The 18,121-nt window shown below is 36.6% G+C and overlaps 1 protein-coding gene across 5 annotated transcripts in view; it reads left to right on the top strand.

Moving 5' to 3' along the window:
- Positions 1–18,121, top strand: part of WASF1 (WASP family member 1) — a 103,005-nt gene that overhangs the window by 65,111 nt on the left and 19,773 nt on the right. For 2 of the 5 annotated variants that reach the window (XM_030005635.2, XM_030005619.2), the window contains one exon: positions 8,241–8,401. In XM_030005635.2, coding sequence (XP_029861495.1) covers positions 8,269–8,401 — 133 coding nt within the window. In that variant the 5' untranslated portion in view covers positions 8,241–8,268. Of the gene's footprint in view, positions 1–4,400; positions 4,629–4,739; positions 4,991–7,980; positions 8,144–8,240; positions 8,402–18,121 lie in introns of those variants that run through there. The other 3 variants (XM_030005625.2, XM_030005649.2, XM_030005643.2) reach the window with 3 other exon arrangements.

Raw genomic sequence — 18,121 nt, 5'->3', positions numbered from 1 at the left:
AATTTGATTTAAATAGTTTCTTTATTAAGTCGAACAGAAATGTTTTTACAGTTATTAGCAAGACACATCAAATAACTGCAGTTATGGTGGCTCAACTTTTTTTGCTTTTGCTGTAGGTTTGTTAAATTTGATATAAACAACTTACATTTAAAAGACACTTAGCATAGTAAGATAGAAGCTGTTGGTAGTGGGGAAGAATGAAGGAAGCAACATGGTTAAAAGAATCGATGCTTAACAAATTGACAAATCAGTAGGTACTTGTTTATATTCCAGAAAAATCACAGGTGAAAACAAAGGGAAAAACTTCAGTTACGTGACATCAAGCTGAGCTTAGCCTTGTAGAAAGAAACTATCTAAAAAAGCCACAGTTTGTAAGCTGCTGTACTCTGAATTGTTTGTGTTTGAATTCCACTTCACTCATAGGAATTCTGCTTAACAAAAGGGATGAGATTTGCAAAATCCTCATGCTGTTTATTTAACTCTATTGTATTTTACACCTGTATTGGGAAAAAGAAACCAATATTGAGCTGAGTACTCTCTCCTTGTATTTAGGATACCTTAGGTTTTTGCTCTGTACACACGACTGCAGTGAAATCTTTCATTAGGGCTTGAGGGGAGGAGAGGACTGTGTAAATGATGGTGACTACCTTTGTCATCTGTGTACTGGTTCAAGAGAGGCCAGTGACAGCACAAACAAAACACAGGTGGGAGGAATTCCAGACAAGTGTGTAAGGACCCTGAGGAAGCCCAAAGCTATACAGCGGGTTGTAGAGGGAGTCAAACTTTAAAAGATCTTCCCCAACAGAATTGGAAGTGGTATGGAAGCCCTGAGGGTTGGACTCACTCAGTAGAAAGTGCTGGCTGCATGCTATGGTGCTTTATTTTGTTAGACATAGCTTGTTGACTTGACACAGGTTGCAGTGTTTCACTCAGTGAAAATATGCTGTTGCCTTCTCTAAAACTTGAGGTAGCCCCTGTCCTTATGAATTGGTATGTCAGCTTTCTTCCCTGAAATACTGCTGCTGTTTCTCTTAAAGAAGTTGTACTTGCTGCATTGATACTAGGGGTTCATATTTTGCAGTATTATCCATACTGAGAATTCTGCTGCCATTGCTGGAGTCATCTCAGTCACAGTAACTATTTAAGATTTTTTGGAAAAGCTAATTTATCACAGATAAAGCTCTTAAAAGTCAGCATACAAATAATTAATCACTCAGTTTCTTCCCACCCATAACTTGCCAAAACTGCCTTCATTTTACTATATTATTTCATCATAGTTGCAACCAATATAGGGCTGAAAATAAACATTTTTTTTCCAGTGTAAAAAATTACTGCCCTTTTTTCATTTGTTTAGCTGAATAAAGGTGAAACTTAGAAATTTTGGCAAGGAAGTAGATGTAGTTGCAACTTGTGTCTGTAATCAAACCCATAATTTTCAAATTTTTTTTTCCATGTGCTTTAAAGATGAGTGTGCCTCTGTGTGTGCAGGTGTGCACGCATTCATGGGGAGAGATTGCAATCTTATGATACACATCTGGGAGAAGATTGGCTGGATGGTAGTAGCTGAAAAGTAATTTTTTTAGCAGTGTCTGTAACTATGCCTTAGAGATTGAGTAGAACTCAAGTCCTACCCATTTTTGTGACTACATTGTCTGTTTTCTGCTTATCTGACGTTACAGATGTACTGAGACGGTTACAGATTGTTCTGTAATAATTGTCAGAGACAATTAAACCGATACAGAAGTCAGTATTAAATACAGAATAAAAATTACAAATGCATTTAAAATACATTTTATAATTATATAAGTTCGATTTGTTTTTTACAATCTATTCATTATTATCTTGCAAATCAAATACTTTCCTATACAATGTTGCTGAGATAGAAATTTCAGTGGGCCATTGACATACTAATCCATCCTTGCATAATCTTACCTTCAGTTCAGCAACAGACTATTTAGAGAATGTTTGAGACACTGTTATTGGTATTATTATTATACTTCAGGAATGGTATTTTTTATATTTGTGACTACAAATAAAATATTTGATTAGTGACTGTGGTTTCATAAAAAATAAATTATCAACTTCCTTTATATATGCTATAATAGGCATTGCTCCTTACATTGACCAAATGTGTAAAAACTTTTTTGAATAGACAATCTAGTATAGGAGATCTTAAGATGTAAACAATTCACTTTACACTCATTCTTAAACAGTGCTGATGTCAACATCACTTTCTAGTAAAATATTTTGCATTTATTTTCTTTGACACTGCTTTTTAGTTACAATAAGGTCATCTTTTCCTCGTCACTTGCAGTTAGAAAAATTTTTGAGAGCAAGTTGCAGAAGACTGAGATTTGAGGGAAGTGTTCCAAGGAGATCTTTCATTCTGTGACATGGTTCATAACAGAAAGGATTGCAAAACTGTAATTTTAACACATTTCTGTTGAATTGTCAATTTAAGATGTCAGTTGTCATCTTGTCAGTTCCAAGATGTACCCTCTAAGGGATGTTAATTGCCTTTAGAGTTTTGAAATCGTTATGTTGGCTTAGCAGTAGGTGGTAGTAGCCTAGTTTCTTGAAGGACACCATACTGTTGGTGTCTGTTTTTCTGAAGCTTTTACCTGGACCTTGATCTTGCAGTGAGAGCTGCAGAGAAACAAGCTGCATGAAGTCTTTGCACATTTGCCTTTTCATAGTAGAGGTGTGTATTATAAGATCTTCATCTTTGGATTTTCTGCAACTAGTATAACATGATGTCTTATGGTATAATTAAAAGAAAATTTGATAAGAGAATGGGCTTGTTTTGTTAACTGATACAATTTTGATTTTACCAGATTTGTTAACACATTTGCAGATTTTTATTAGCTACTTTCATTCTGTCCCAAAGTCTGTATAGTGTAGATGCAGTTAGTACATGATTATGCAAGCAAATATAAAAACTATTGTATATTCTATTTCTGTTTCTAAGGGTGGGTGGGGGAAGTGTTAAATTGGTTGTTGTGTTTCAAACTGTGGTCTGTTCTGCCAGCAGCTAGAACGTGATCAATTAAATGAGGCATATGAAAGGCATTGCTGTTGCACATTGGTAAAGAAAAATTACAAGTATGGTAATATTAACTCATAAAGATATGCTATAGAAATTGTTGGGATTAAATTTAACTCCATGAAAGCAAGGGCATTCAGTGCTGCATTATTGGTATATTATATCAAAATTATAGATGAATGTCTTTCATTAATGCTAAGAAAATAATGTCAAGTTTAGTAAGGACGAAATGTAACCTAATCAGAAGTAAACTTTCATTAAAAAAGATGTGTGATAGTGAAATTTCATTAGTCTTCTGAAAGTAAAACTGAAGTATAGTTTAATTAGCAGTTAAACTGTTGGGCAGGTTAGTTAGTTTTTCCCACCTTAATGTTGTGCTTTCATTCCTACTTGTCTTACTGTACTTGCTAGAAAACCTGAATCATTACTATGACAACTGACATTTCAAATTTTTCACAAGCTTCTAGTAATGTAACATTTCTCCACACATCTTGTGATTCTGAAATATTTCTCCAGGAGCACATGGAAGGGAAAACGTTAGCTGTTTCCTACAGCAGTGCTCCCCAGGGCCTTCTCTGGGCACCAGCAGCTGGGTGAAACCATGGTGGTCGGAGCCGTGGAAGCAGCACTGCTCCTGCGGTGCAGGCACAAGCAGGTTTCTCAGCTGCTGCAGCAGTATTTGAGAAGTACGAGACAGAGATAGAAAAGTGTCACCCGTAAGGCCCCTAATAACTGAAGAGGGCTGCGCAGCACACTAAACGACTTGCCTTTTGAAAAGAAGTGTGGTCAAATCCCATTAAAGCTGCTCTTCTAAAAAGATATTAATGAACTTTCATTAGTGCCATTGTTCTGCAGTTTTTTAAGTAATAGGAATTGAAAAAGCAACTGGAGCATGTTGCCTAATTCCTAAAAAATCATGTATCAAAGCATGATAGATTAATAAAAAACATTAGACAGTCATTATGTACACACATTTGTATTCTGTACTCGTACTCGCAGCGTATGTGTGGGCGATGAGGTTGTGCCAGTCATTGTGCAACTGAAGTAGCAGAGGGGTTTGTAAAGAAGATTAGAGTTGGCTTCTCGAGTGGATTCAGAGTGCTTCAAAGCATGCATAGGAAGTGAGGGAGAAGAGTTGTCAATAGTGGCTCTGCGAAAGAGATCGCATCTCTTTGTAAAGAGGAGTTTCAGTTTAAGATCACTATAGAGTAAAGCACTTCCATTTAACTCGAGTGTAAACTAGCGCTGCTTCTTAAGAATTACCTCAAAGATTTGTATGGGGCGGTAGGGAAGAGGAGATACTTGTGTTTGAGGATTGCCTTCCCTTCCCTGAGTTTTGAGCTGGGGAGCAGTGGGGCTGAGGGGAGGGAGAGCTCCGAGACCTGTGCGACAGGAGAGCTGTAAGCCTCTAAAGAGGTGTCACGTAACCTTTCAGCCTAGGGATCCTCTTATGCACTGACAAGCTGCTTCTCCCTTCTGCCTGGCTGGGGTTATGAACAGTTTCCAGGGCTTGCTTGGGAGCAACACGGTAACAGGATTTTATGATCTTGGAATGAATTTTTCCTTTGCTGCCCGAGTGGCTTGGGTAACGTATGGTTTGGGAGCAGGGTATGTGGGGGGGTGTATTTTTTTGCTTTTAACCTAAAGGCTGTACTAGATTGTAACAATGCCTTTTTTGTTTTTTCCTCTTTCACAGCTCTAAAGCTGCACAGTAAATATACTGATTTCAGAATTTTTCAGGTTTCTGTTAAGAACTGCGTTAGGAAAGACATCTTTTATAAGAGTGAAGAAATTGTTTGGGTACAGTAAAGTTCTGTTTGCTGTTGCACACCCGTTGCTCCCGTGCTGGGATCGCTAAGTACGATTGAGGAAGAATCATCAAGACCTTCTAGTGGTCGCAACAAACTGCAAAGAATATGTGGTCCGTAGTGGACAAATTACTGGAAGGTACTTTTGTTGTATACAGCATCCTGTGGCAATGAGTTCCACAATTTATTAAACATTGTGTGAAGTGCCTTTGCCTTTGTCTTAAGCATGTTTGAGTATTATTTTCCTTTGTTGCCTACTTGTTCTTGTTTCTGTGGGAAACTGGGAAATACTCTCCGTTCAGGCTTTGCATAGTTTTCAAACATGATGCATAATTTGGAAGGTGTCAGTTAGATCTTCTGTTGTTTGTTTCCCTTCTGAGTTTATTCTTTTTTTAAAACTATACCTTTTACCATACTTACTGTTCCCTCTGCTACCTTTTTTGTTACACTATATCTTTGGGTAAGGACAGCCACAACTGCATTATTCAGATACTAGAAAATGGTATTTGTGGAGTTTTGGAGAGAAAAAAATGTCACAGAGTAGATTTTCTGCAAATTCTAGAGAGGTCAAAGCAAGAAAATTTCCATTGTCTTAAATGGACTTTTATTCAGGTTCTGAGTTTTACATTTTGAGGTCCAGGGAGTTCTGGCTTAATCTCTGCCTGTGCAGCATCTTTTTATGCCTGTTGGAGAAAATATTTGGGCCAATACTGCATCTTTTCAGCTATTTTGTTAAGTGTTCTAGAGACAAATCAGACTGGTAAAGGGCAGTACACACTCAAATGCTGTTACTTAAAATTTAGCTAACGGCTGGAATTACTTTTAAGATTTTTTTATTATTATTGCTATTACAGTTCTCTAGAGTATCTGTCACTTGAGCATCTGAAGCTTTATTATCTGTACATGCTATAAATTGGACAAGTTTTTTCATGAATGATATAAAATCAAAGAGGGAGAGCAATATCATCACTTACTAACTTCTTGATTATAATAAGATAAAAGAAAAAGTGCACTAGCCATCAACTGCTTTTATGCTTGGTATTTACAGATATTTTTACCTTTATAACCCAGATCTATATTAGATAGATAGAAATAAAGACTATTTAAGTTTCTTTTATATTTAGATTTTTACTTTTTCTGTAAAAAAGTTTCTTTACATATTTGTTTGGAACTTTTTTTTAAAAGACTTGCCTACTGTGCTGTTTATACAACAATATCATTAAAGCAGTAATCAAGAAAGGGCTTAACTCTGGAATTAATATTTAATTGCTTCTGTAGAACATTGCTCACGTATCATTTGTTGTGTTTCTTTGACAGTGACAGAATGGTTCCTTTATTTTCTGTTGGGGAACTGTGATAACGAACCTGTAGTTAAGGGTTTCTTCAGGGTCTTGTCACTGGGGGGAGAGGGGTTGCACGCTCCTAAGACAGCAGAAGCTCTGCTGGTGGGGCCTGTTTGATCTCCCTTGCTTCATGCTACGCCTATGTCTTGTACCAGCAGGTATAAAGTCTCACTTTAATTATAAACACTTTGTCATTGCTTCTATCCGAGACAGCGTTCAGATTTGCACTTTTTATTTCATTTAGCTTGTATGCAGCAGCTAGCTTTTTAGTACTTGGGTATTGAGGGACTAGAAAGATTTGGGATATTCCTATACAATAAAAATAAAAATCTATTCTTATAATTTACTCCTGCCCCATACACACTTCCATAATTTTTACTGTTAATATTGAGAAACTAAATTACAAAATTTTAGGAACTGTATAATCTTTCCCTTAAGCCAGTGACTAGAATAATTATTTTCATTGGTTTTTATCCCTCAAAAGCATAAAATATTTTTCATTGTTCTCTCAAGAAAATAAGGGCAGAAGACATGGTGTTAAAATGCAACAAATGAAGTCTAATCAGATCCTGGAAAGAGAGGTGTTTCTCAGGTAGACTTCAGGATCCTGCCTGGGTCCCTCAGCTATGAGCTCTGGCTTCAGTGAAAGAATATACTCCCAGGAAAAGTGGCAAGGAGAAATCTAAGCAGTCTGTGAGAGGAAAATACTCCATTACAGTCGTCTTTGACTCTTTTAATTCCCTATGCCATTCTAGGTCAGCAAAATTTCAGCCCTACTGCCATGGTCTTATGTTATTCTTATCCAAAAAATCTCTCCGTTTTGACCAAGTAAAGATAACCGTGGCTAAATACATACTGTAGGGAAGATGCGTTCTGTGGCACAACACGAAGCCCTAGCTGCATCCTGGGAACATTTTGGGATAAAGCTTCTAAGCAGAGGACAGATGAAGTTGTGGCAAGCTGTCTGGTTGAGGGACTAGGACTGCAGGTTGGTTTGTGGAAAACTTGTCTGCCTTGCTGTCTGGAGAAAGTGTAATCTCTTCTGCAATGGGAAGCGAGACTAAGTTATACCAATACCGAGAGTATCCATTCTCTGCGTATCAAATGGGAGGTTTGCATTGGTCAGCCAGAGTTTTACATGACAGATGATAGAAGAATTACAGAATTTTAAGGAATCCATTTTTCATGAAGAAAAGTTTTAGTAGACAGATCTTAATAAGCAGCACTAAGAAGATGAGAGGCATAACTTGCCCCCTGGGAAACTCCTTCCAATCAGTGCTGTGTGTGCAGAAAATTACAAGCCTGGAATTCACAGCCTGAGATGATTCTTATGCTGTCTGCAGAACTAGTAAAGACTCTTGATTAATTTAACATATGTGGATTTGGAAAGGTGTGGAGGGGTAGGATTTCTGAGTCGTGGAGGACTTTGCACTAGAAGTTTACTGAGGAGACTTTTGTATTTGGAAGATGCGTTCTTAGCTGAATTTATTGCCAGTAGCAGTGTAGGTGGAATGGAAACATCTTCTCTTTTCTTACCTTGATTCGGTATAATTTAGAAGCTATGTTTAGACTAGAAGGGTGACTCCTGCTAGTAGTGTGACATTACATAATGAATGGATCATATCTACCTTTCAGGTGGAATAAGCAACTGGTTTGACCTTGACCTCATAATAAAGGGAATTTGTTGTTGGACTTTGCCTGGCCTGAATAAGGAAGTAGTCCATCAAGAAGGAAAACATTCTTTAATGTTTTTGTACCGCAAAGATTTTCCTGTCTTTTTTTTCAGGGGGAAAAAGAAAAAAGCATGAACTGTAAAAAATTATTTGTCACTTCACTGGCATCTGAGACAGGTAAAGGTTTAAAGAGAGAGAATGAAATAGTCTTTCATTGGGCAAAGAAGAAAAGATTTATGTACTCACAGAGCAATGAATTCCATCAGTACTATGGAGGTATTTTTATCTTGTTAGGATTAGTCAATTTAACTTTAGACATAATCTGAATTTAAAATAGAATTAAACTTATAACATCATTTTGTCTCCTTTACAGATTTGCTGGTCCTCTGACACATTTCAGAATGCCGCTGGTAAAAAGGAACATAGACCCCAGGCACCTGTGCCACACAGCTCTGCCCCGAGGTATCAAGAATGAATTGGAATGTGTCACCAATATCTCCTTGGCAAATATAATCAGACAACTGAGTAGTCTCAGTAAGTACATTGTCCTAATAGCTGTATTTAGAACTAATATATTTTACAGACACAGTTTTTGTGGTTGAAGTAGGAACACTTTTTCAAATTCTCAGTAGAAAATTGTGGCTGCGCCTTGAATGTACTCCTTTTGTGGCTAATGACTAGCATGGACTTCTGTGAAAGAAAGCTAGGAATTTTTCCAGCACCACATCTTAAAACTCTTCCGCCATATATTTCTGTTACCAGTGAAACGTGACAGAAAAAGCTATCTCGTAGTTAATGAAGTCAGTAATTGCTAACCTTAGAGCAATTCTTGAGTAGGGAATATGACATAATGAGGAACGTATCACTGGTTACTTAATTCTCGTAACTTAAACCCTTGGTCATGTTGTGGTCATTCAGAAAAAAAAGTAGCTGCCTTTTAAAATAATAAACTCAGAAATGTAATTATTACATAGTATTTCAAACAGGTAGAGATTTTTCTTCCTTCTTCTCCCTTCTGTCAACAATTTTTCCCTCGGTGCATTTGAGAGGAGTGAATACTTTTCAAGCTCTAGAATTCTGAAGGAGTTTTTCTGGAAAGGCTGGTTTCTGGGTTGTTTTTTCTTTGCGTTACAGCAACTTTAACAAGTTGTCAGATGCACCAGCATGATAGCATTTTGAATTTCCAATACTACAGGCACTTCTTAACCACTAGGACATTAGTAAGACTACCAACACATTAAATATTAAAATGTGCATGTATATACATCTACAATGTGAAAAAACTTTCAGCTCCGTCAGTATCTTAGTCATAGGTGATGTAGCCTAATTTGTTAATTAGATTGATTTGGTTATTGGTTTGATGGTATACTGTATGGTGACTCTGTTTTGGCAGCCTTTCAAAGGTGTTAGGATGCTATTAGGTTGAAGACTCTAATTGAGGACACTGAATTATGCAATCAAGACAGGAATGCTTACAGCACATAAATATGAACATTATTAGTATAGCTGCTGCAACAGCAAGGAAAATAACTATTTAAATTCTTTTCAGTGAACCAAGAGCATATCAGATTAGGATGCAGTATATGATCACCATCTGTGGTCTTGCTTCATTCCTCCAAAAGCCCTTCTCAGACTAGCCGTTTGTGTACTAGTCTCCCCTTCCAAGTCACTCTTATTAATAGTGAATTCATTTATTTTAGTTTGCTTGTTTCAATCTAGGGGAATTTCCTTTTGTAGGTGGCATACCAAATTTACATTTGATATTTTCATTTGGAAGTTTCATTTGACCTTAAAAAAAAAAAACCAAATCACTTAGTTTTTCAATTTTGAAGTAAAAGCCAACTCCTAACTCAACATCAGGGTCTCAGTACTTACCTATTGAGATTCGGCTGCCTTTGCTGTGTTTTCTTTGTATACAGAGCTTATGCCTGACATTTTGTGTACAGCTGCTCAGGAGGAGGTCAGGATGAAGCAATACCAGAACAGAAAGAACTCAATTAAGGGAGGAAAAAAGTATTGAAGAATATCCATTGAATGCTACCACATTTGTTATATGGCTTGCCTAATGTATAGCACAGTTAGAGAGATACTTTCAAGGGAATATAACCATAATTATGTAAACTTATTTTCTGTAAAAGGAACGTGGTTCTATGTGAAGCATGCATACATAGGGATGAGCCCTAAATTAGCTGTTTTCACTTGAGAGGAGTTTCTGTCATGAACTTGTGACTCACTAGTGGTCAAAAAGGCATGCAATGTTGGAAATGACAAGGAAGGTAAAACAGGAGGGAAAATGCACTGGTTTACTCTGCAACAGCAAGCCCAGAATAGGTAATTCAGAATTTTTTATAAGTTAAACGCTGATGAGCAGGACCTGTTACTTCAATCTTTTGTTCTTCCCTCCAAATAGCATCATGGTGTTTGTAGGTTTTCTATGGGCAGTGTTTATACCAACTGAAGTAAGTTTTTGGTTTATACTGTGTGTGTTTTCAACAAAAAACCATTTTTTTCTACAATTAAATAAAACATGTTTTGCAAAATAATCCTTATTTCTCAGCAACATTAAGGATTCCTCTATAAAAATGGAGATGGTGTTACAACGGTATGAGTATCTGTGAAAGTATTTTGTTCCAGAATTCTTTTAGCTTTTCTGCCTGTTTGTGCTAGTAGCAATACAAATTCAAAAAGATTTGGGAGTTCTGGTATAGGAATTTTGTCTCTAGTGCACTTAAACCCAAATACCCAGTCTTCACTTGGTGTGTCACTGTTACTGGTGTACAGCGAGGCCTGCTGACATGCAGATAAATTTTAGTAGTTGCCTGTGAGTCACAGCCAGCAGGCATGGTTTTGCAGCAGTCCCCTGGCAACCACCTTCTCTGCAGGCCTTCCCTTTTTGTTTTCTACGGATAATGTGTATGTTTGAGAATCAGCCTTTAAGTTATAGATGAAACAAGGCTTCGCTCTGAGAGCGGAAACTGAGTGTTCTGGTTGGGTTTCATTTCCTTTAAACTAAAGCTGCTTTTGCTTTTGATGGTGAAGTTATGCAAATTTAAATGAGTGGTCTTTGACCTGATTAGCACTTTCTGCCTCTAAGATTTTTCAGTTACCAGCCCTCAAAGAGAGGATTAATCTCCTGCCATTATGACTCTCAAGACCAACCATTCTTAACCTTTCTTCTGATAAGATAGGGACAAAGAGTGCTGTGATGGAATTAGAGGCTCCAGTACTTTAAATGATACCGAAAACCATTATTTGGAAAAGCTAAGCGTAGAGTTTTGTCATATATGTCATTAGATCTCCATTCGTGGAGGTACTAATAACTTGACTGGATTAGTGAAGCAACTGGATCTAACTGGATCTGCTTTGAGCAGGGTGTTGAACTAGATGACTTCTGGAGGTCTTTTCAACCTGAACAGGACTGTGTTCCTATGATCTTGGATACTATGTGTAAGTAGGACATGCCTGCAGAAACAATACCTATTAAATGACAGGAATTCTGTTTTCCTGTGTTTTAATGTAAAATGAAAAGAGCTTTACATCAGTATGTCAGCAATAGCTGCTATGTGTCTCCATACAAATTCTCAATCCTTTCATAGTTTATTTGATGTGTTGCTTTTAATTGTTCAGTTTGAGAAATTTTTTGACCTTTAAAAGAAGTAGAGATGAAAGGATGAAATATTTATTTCTGCTTTGAGTGATAGTCCTTGCCTTTCTCCCTGGAGCATGAAAACACATCATTCTGTCTTGATCCAACATACAAAATTGCCAGTAAGTAATTTTTTCCCTGTCTATTCCCAGTCTTCTCTAACTTCATAAAAGGATCTGTCTTTTGACAGCTTTTCTTAGCACTGTGGCAACAGAAACTCTCTGGACAACAGCAACAGCTGTTCTAGTTTCCTAGCCATTCTTCCCTGTATTTCTTGCTTTCTGACTGTATCTGTTTTGGAGAAGTGCTTACCTATTTTTTTCAGCAATATTGCAGATACGTTAGTACTCCAGTACTGCCTGAGTTGGTATATGTTGGTGTATGTCAGCCCATAGCATTCCGGCATACATGAAACACAACTGATAGCACTGTGTAGCTGTGCCATTGTTAGAAGATGGATAAATAGTTCTCTTGTGTGAATGTAACCTCCTCATTTTGTTCACAGCTATTGACCAATCTTGTTTTTCCTTTTATTCAGCTGTTCCCTGTACACAGAATCTCAGTACCACATAAGAAACCTAACTGATGAGGTTTGTTCTTGGCCCCAGTCTCTGACACCTCCAGCTCGGGAGGACAACATTTCTCCTTTTGAGTATGTTCCTTTAATGAATATTTATATTGCAGGCATTCAGACCAGGCCTTTTATTCAATCATAGCAAGATGTCATTTCCCTTTTTTTTTTTTTTTTCTACCTCTGTATAAAGAAAGAGAATGCTGCATAACTCTGTTTGCTAAGCTGGAGTGCCTTTTATGTTAGTGAAAACAATTTTCAATTAACATGGAACCTTCAGTAGCCTTTCCCCTCTTTCTATCTTTTCTTTGTACTGTTTCCTGTTTTTACCATGTTCTCTTAGTTAGTTATTTCTTTTCCTCACCCCTTATTTGTTAGTTTTCAGGAGTGAAACCCTGACTTTCGAGCATGTTATTTTCCCCCCCTTTTTTTCCCTCTTAGATGCTTTTAACTTTTCTTCCTTATTTTTTGCTTACCATGCCACCCCCTAGAGGGTTTTAAACACTGCTCATCTTGAGAGACATTTTCTCACCTCAGGCAAACCTTCAGTTTGCCATGGCTTAGGGTGTTAACATTCAATAAATAGGAGATGTTTCTCCGTAAATACTTGCCAACAAGGTGTCTGGACTGCAACTAATGTTTAGAACCAGGCGACTTCAGCTCAAAGACCAGCCTCTCTTTCTTCATCCTGTCTGGGCAACGTCTTCAGCACATGGTGAGGCCCCTGCATGTTGCATGGTCAGAGGTAGGTCTCTGCAGATCTGCAGCTAGACCTTCAGTCAGTAATTGAGAACCAGCAGAATCCCTGTGGCAGGTCCTGCCCTGGGAATCCTCCTTCTCACTGTGCTCACAAGCCTGTTCAATAGTCTGTGAATTTTCTTCATTAGTCACCCTTCTTCCTTTGTTATTACTATGAGTGCCAGGGAACACTAAAGAAAGTGTTCTTATGAGGTAAGGCAACTAAAGGACTTGAAAACTAAAGGCTTACTCTGCTTTTCAGAGACCCCTGTCCCCTCAAAGACTTCTGTCTGATTGCTTGATGTTGTCTCCCCGGCAGTGGCAGTATTGGCAATGTGATGCTGTTTTGTCTCCACCTGAAATGATAATGAGGGGATGAACAAATGGTCAGTAATTTCTCATTGAAAACAACTATGTGTTAGCAGAAAAAAGTCCTACCTGTCATTAATTCCTTGCCTCTATAGAGCAGTGAATTCAGGTGATATTAAAAAAGGAAAGGAAGAACAAGACTTCCCTGTGAAATGATCTTTAGGACTGGTGCTTTCCACATCAGGTTCACCTCTCAGCAGTCTCTTTCACAGATTTCTGAATCCCTAATGGATAATCTCAGCCAGTTTACTTGATGCTGTCCTCAGTGGGAGATAAGAAATGGTATCTCAGAGCTCCATGACTGGAGATTTTGGAAGGCTGACTTTTTCTTCTTGGATGTCAACAAGAAGCATCAGACCTGCTCTAGAGATGGCCTTTAACACAGTTTATTTGATATTTTTGATACCCTGATCAGGTTGTCTGATAAATGCCTGGTTCAATTTTGCTGGCTAAAGGAACCAAGTTACCTCTTCCTTACTCTGATATTCCTGCTAAGATCCTTAAATCCAGTCCTTGTGGACTTCCCTTAACCTTCATAATGGTAGCTTCCTAATTAGCATCACTGAACAATATTTAGTACATTGTTTTTCAGAGCTCACTCAGCCATAGCCACTAAAGTCTCAAGGATCTACCAAGGTTCTTATCTCCAAGCCTGGGAGACAGTTCAGTCTCCTAGCTTTTAGTCCATCTCCTAGCCACTGAGCTGTTAAGATTGAAATGATTGTGATGTGAAACAAGCCTAGGGTTTCGGGTGAAACTCAGATATACCTTGATTTTTTTGCTAAAACATTCAATTAAATAAAATTAATGTAGTGAAGTTCTGAAGCTGAATCAACAGGCAATGGATATGTTAAATTATGTGTCAGAATTAATGGAGGAGGAAAAATGTATTAATAGACTTAGAATAACTTTCTTGGTTTGCTTTATAAAGGGACCCTGGTTATATATTTTTAGCGGCTTATGGGGTAACTAATTATTCTGAAAGAGTATTTTCTAATATATACACTATATTGTGTAGGAAGGAACTATTCAGTAGTGAATAATGTAATTTTGAAGTGTAAGTATATTGGGAAGGGATTGTGCAGTAGGACATGAGACAGGTTTTACAGCTGCTTTTGTTCTATGCTTTTATTTTTTAGGGCAAAAATATCGTTTAGTGTGTGAATGGGATTGAAATAATAGAAACCAAGGAATGATAGCATATAGGTCGGTAACAGACTGAATTCTTAGCTTATTCTTTCTGATGTTTTATCAGTTTCTACATCTTTTAAAAAAATCAAATTGCCAAACCTATATTTTTTTAACTGTAATAATATTTTGAGGTTTGTATATTTCAATATATCAATGTATTTACTATTTTAATATTTAAATAATGTTTAATAATATTAAATTTCATTATATAACACCTCATTATACATTGCATTTAATAATGTCATGGCATATTAAATATATTAAACATTTTTATAATTCAATTCCAGTGATAAATATGTTGGTTTAGATTTTGTTTGTGTACATGTTAAACCCCCCTCCCCGCTGACCTCCAGAAATTTGACAGATTAGTTAAGGTGAAATTAATTAAGATTAATACTTTTGGCAACATTGGACAACTGTCTCATTTTGATTGTCCTGCTTGATGCATCTTGCATTGGCTTGAGATTTACCAGTCATCCTCTTGAATTTCCAACAAATGATGCTGTTTTATAGCATTGAGCACTTTAGGTGTTCAATTTATTTATCCAGATAGCTACTTAAAATTTAGACCATGGTTCCTAGAGTCTGCTGATGCCATAATCAATCTGCAGGATGCTGTTTCAGGTTTAGATGCAGTTGAATAGTTTGGAACTCTTTTTCTTTAAAAATGTAAAAGGATAGTAAAGAAGTGGCTTCTTCCACAAGTCCTGCTTCAGGACCTGTGTCCCACTCCTTGTCTGAGAGCCTGTAACTAAATCTGATGGTAACTGATCTACTGTTGTAAAATGATTAATTTAAATGCCCTTTCCTTAAGGTTTGCTACTGGATACAGCATAGAGAATGCGTACTTGAGGTGAATTTAATGACTGGAGTTTTGAGGGGACTGCTAATTTATGCCCTTATCCTGCAGCATGTTAGCATGGTTCTAGCAATTTGTACAACACAATATATAAGACTTATTAGACAACTCTTTGCCATGCTTTGTTTAATTAGCCTGAAATAAGGTTCAGAACCTTACGTGGTGATTGTAGTTGACTTCTGTAACTGATACATAGCCAGTCCCCCAGAACAAGACAAAAATAACCTTTCTTTTACCTTAGTATCCCCTCATGTTAGTGTATTGCATAGTTAGAAATTATTCATTTGTGCATGGAGGCCAATGCTCGATAAATATTTGAGAAATTATGGGGGGAAATTAGGAGATAAAACAATTTAAGAGAAACAAATGGTGAAAGAGGAGAGCTGTAAAACTGATCAGTTGTTTTTTCAGATTTTATAAGCCATTGTACACTTGCTGCCATGGTAATGAACAGGAGTGGATGATACATGTTTTGGTGGTCTTAATTTAAAAAAAATGAGGAAGGCAGCGAGCAGTATTATTTTTATTCTATTTTCAGCTAGTAGCTACTAGCTAGTATTCTCTTTTCAGCTCATAAGTCTGTTTTAAATGTCAGGAAAATAATTGTTCAAAAAAGGCTATCAAAATACATGCACATTCTTAGGGGAGGAAGGACAACATGTTGCTTCCAAGACATTTTATTTCGCTGTCACAAAAAAAGACATTGACTGACACCAGAGGGAGCTGCATTCCTGTATCCCTTTCTTATTGAAGGGTTAATTGTGAATAGAGCCCTTTGAGACAAGACAAAAGTTGTGAAAAGAATAATGAGGTGAATAATACATTCCTTAATTAAAAATAAATAATAATGTTTCCTCTTATTTAAATGAAAAAAACTTGTGCTCTGTTAATAAAAATAAATGCCAGTATGATGGACTGAGAGAACAGCTAGTAATATTGGAGGAATATGGCTTGCCTTTTGCAAATGACAAATTTTTGTCTATTTCTGGTCAATTTAGCAAGTTTTGCAAATACAGTAAAATAAGCTTTTCACAGATGTTAAAATAATTTATTTACAGAAGTCTATATTGTCATTTATTTTAATAAGCAAACGAAGATCACTGGTCTTTCTAAGCTTGTATTATGTATCCAGCTGTGACCAAGATCCTAGGGCATTATTATTTTAATTGTCATAGTCAGCTGTCATTCGCTTTATTGTACTGCATGAAACGAGTAGAGTTTTTCATCAAGCAGTCCCATAATGATGTAAATTTTCTGAAATGTTAATAATACTTTGGAATATCCATTCTATATAATGGAATTAATTTTGATTCCTTACTCTTCTAACATATTACCCATAAATTAAGTAGAATGAGATCAGCTTTGTTTACTAATATATTTTTTTCTCATACTTTTTTTTTACTTATTTGAGTTTGTGACACTTTGTTCAGTGTTATCACCTGTAATCGTTATCTTTTGTAATCCATTCAAAATTGAAGATACATTCATATAGAATACACACAGACAGCAACATAAACAAATACTGGTTTATAAATGTTGTATACATATATACATTCACATACAGTATTCTTTTGAACAAAGTTGTACATTTCACTAAAAGCAAACATTTTGCTTTGCTTGAAAAAGCATTAGTTAAATATACTTCAGGCTAAATAAAGAGGCTGCCAACGGGCATGTAGGTAGAGACATTATGGTTGGCATACCACTTCAAACACGACAGGTTGTTTTTAATGTATTTCCCATTTGAGGATTAGTGTTCATAAACATAGGCAAATTATTCCTTGCAATATGTTTGTGGCTGTATGCAAGATAATGAAAAGATTTTTAAGACAGATTATTTGCAATTGGAGCTCATTAATGAGGTAGATGAATTGTAAGCCTGATGAAATGATATAGATAAAACAAACTGTAGCTTTTAGATACACCTATAAAAGGGAAGTTACTGGATTTGAGACCCCTGCAATTTACTTTTTATTCTATACTTGAAATTTTACACTTGGTTTTAATGCTAATTTGCATGTCTCTGAATATTACATGAATTGTCTAATTAAAAGGAACAATATATCTGAATATATTATCTGAAATACATTAAATTTGTAGTAAATGTGTATTAAAAGTTTAGTAATCTTGCTCTTAGTGGATCACATTTTTAAGTAATTTCTCTTGCTTCAGATACAGGTTAAAGAACATAAACTTTTCAGGGTTTCAAGACATATATTAGAAAGTCTTATGTTAGATGAGTTGCCAGCTAAGTAGACTTTACTAACTTTCCACCTCTATTTTACTGCGGGCTGGTACTTAAAGACAAAGGTTCTAAGAATGGCTGCACCTTTGATCTGCTTCTCACTGTGGCTAATAGCAGATGCTCCAAGAATGAGAGCAAGGCAAGCATGTACTATACTCCTACTAATGTCCCAGCCTCCAACTCTTTCCAGCGTGGAAGCCTCTTCGACCAGCTGGGGTTTCTGTGTATTTACTAGTGGTCAGTGTGTTTCTCTTCCATTACTTAGTATCATTGGCAAACTTTAATCTCCTTTTTTTTTCAGGTCATTTACGGGTATCTTGAATAGCATAGGTCCAGTACAGAAACCTATGAAAACTCACCTTTCTCAACTGTGAAGTCCGGTGATTTACTCCTGTTTTGTACCTTTTGGGGAATTATTTATCTGTGCCATGTTGCTGCTTTTTTTATGCCCCATCTGTTAAGTTTTCCTAAAAAGCTTTGATTAAGGATTTTCAAAACTCTCTTGGATATCTAACTAGATCATAGTCTCCATCCGTGTGCCTATAAACCCTTCAGAGATTTCACTTTAAAAAAGCTGTGTTGTCTCTTCTCTAACAAGTCATCCAGGTGTCTACTAATTCAGTTCTTCATAGTGA

This window comes from Aquila chrysaetos, chromosome 2 (assembly GCF_900496995.4).
Source record: "Aquila chrysaetos chrysaetos chromosome 2, bAquChr1.4, whole genome shotgun sequence".
Lineage (NCBI taxonomy): Eukaryota > Metazoa > Chordata > Aves > Accipitriformes > Accipitridae > Aquila > Aquila chrysaetos.
Note: the sequence above shows the minus strand (reverse complement) of the source record. Positions and strands in the feature narration are given on the sequence as shown.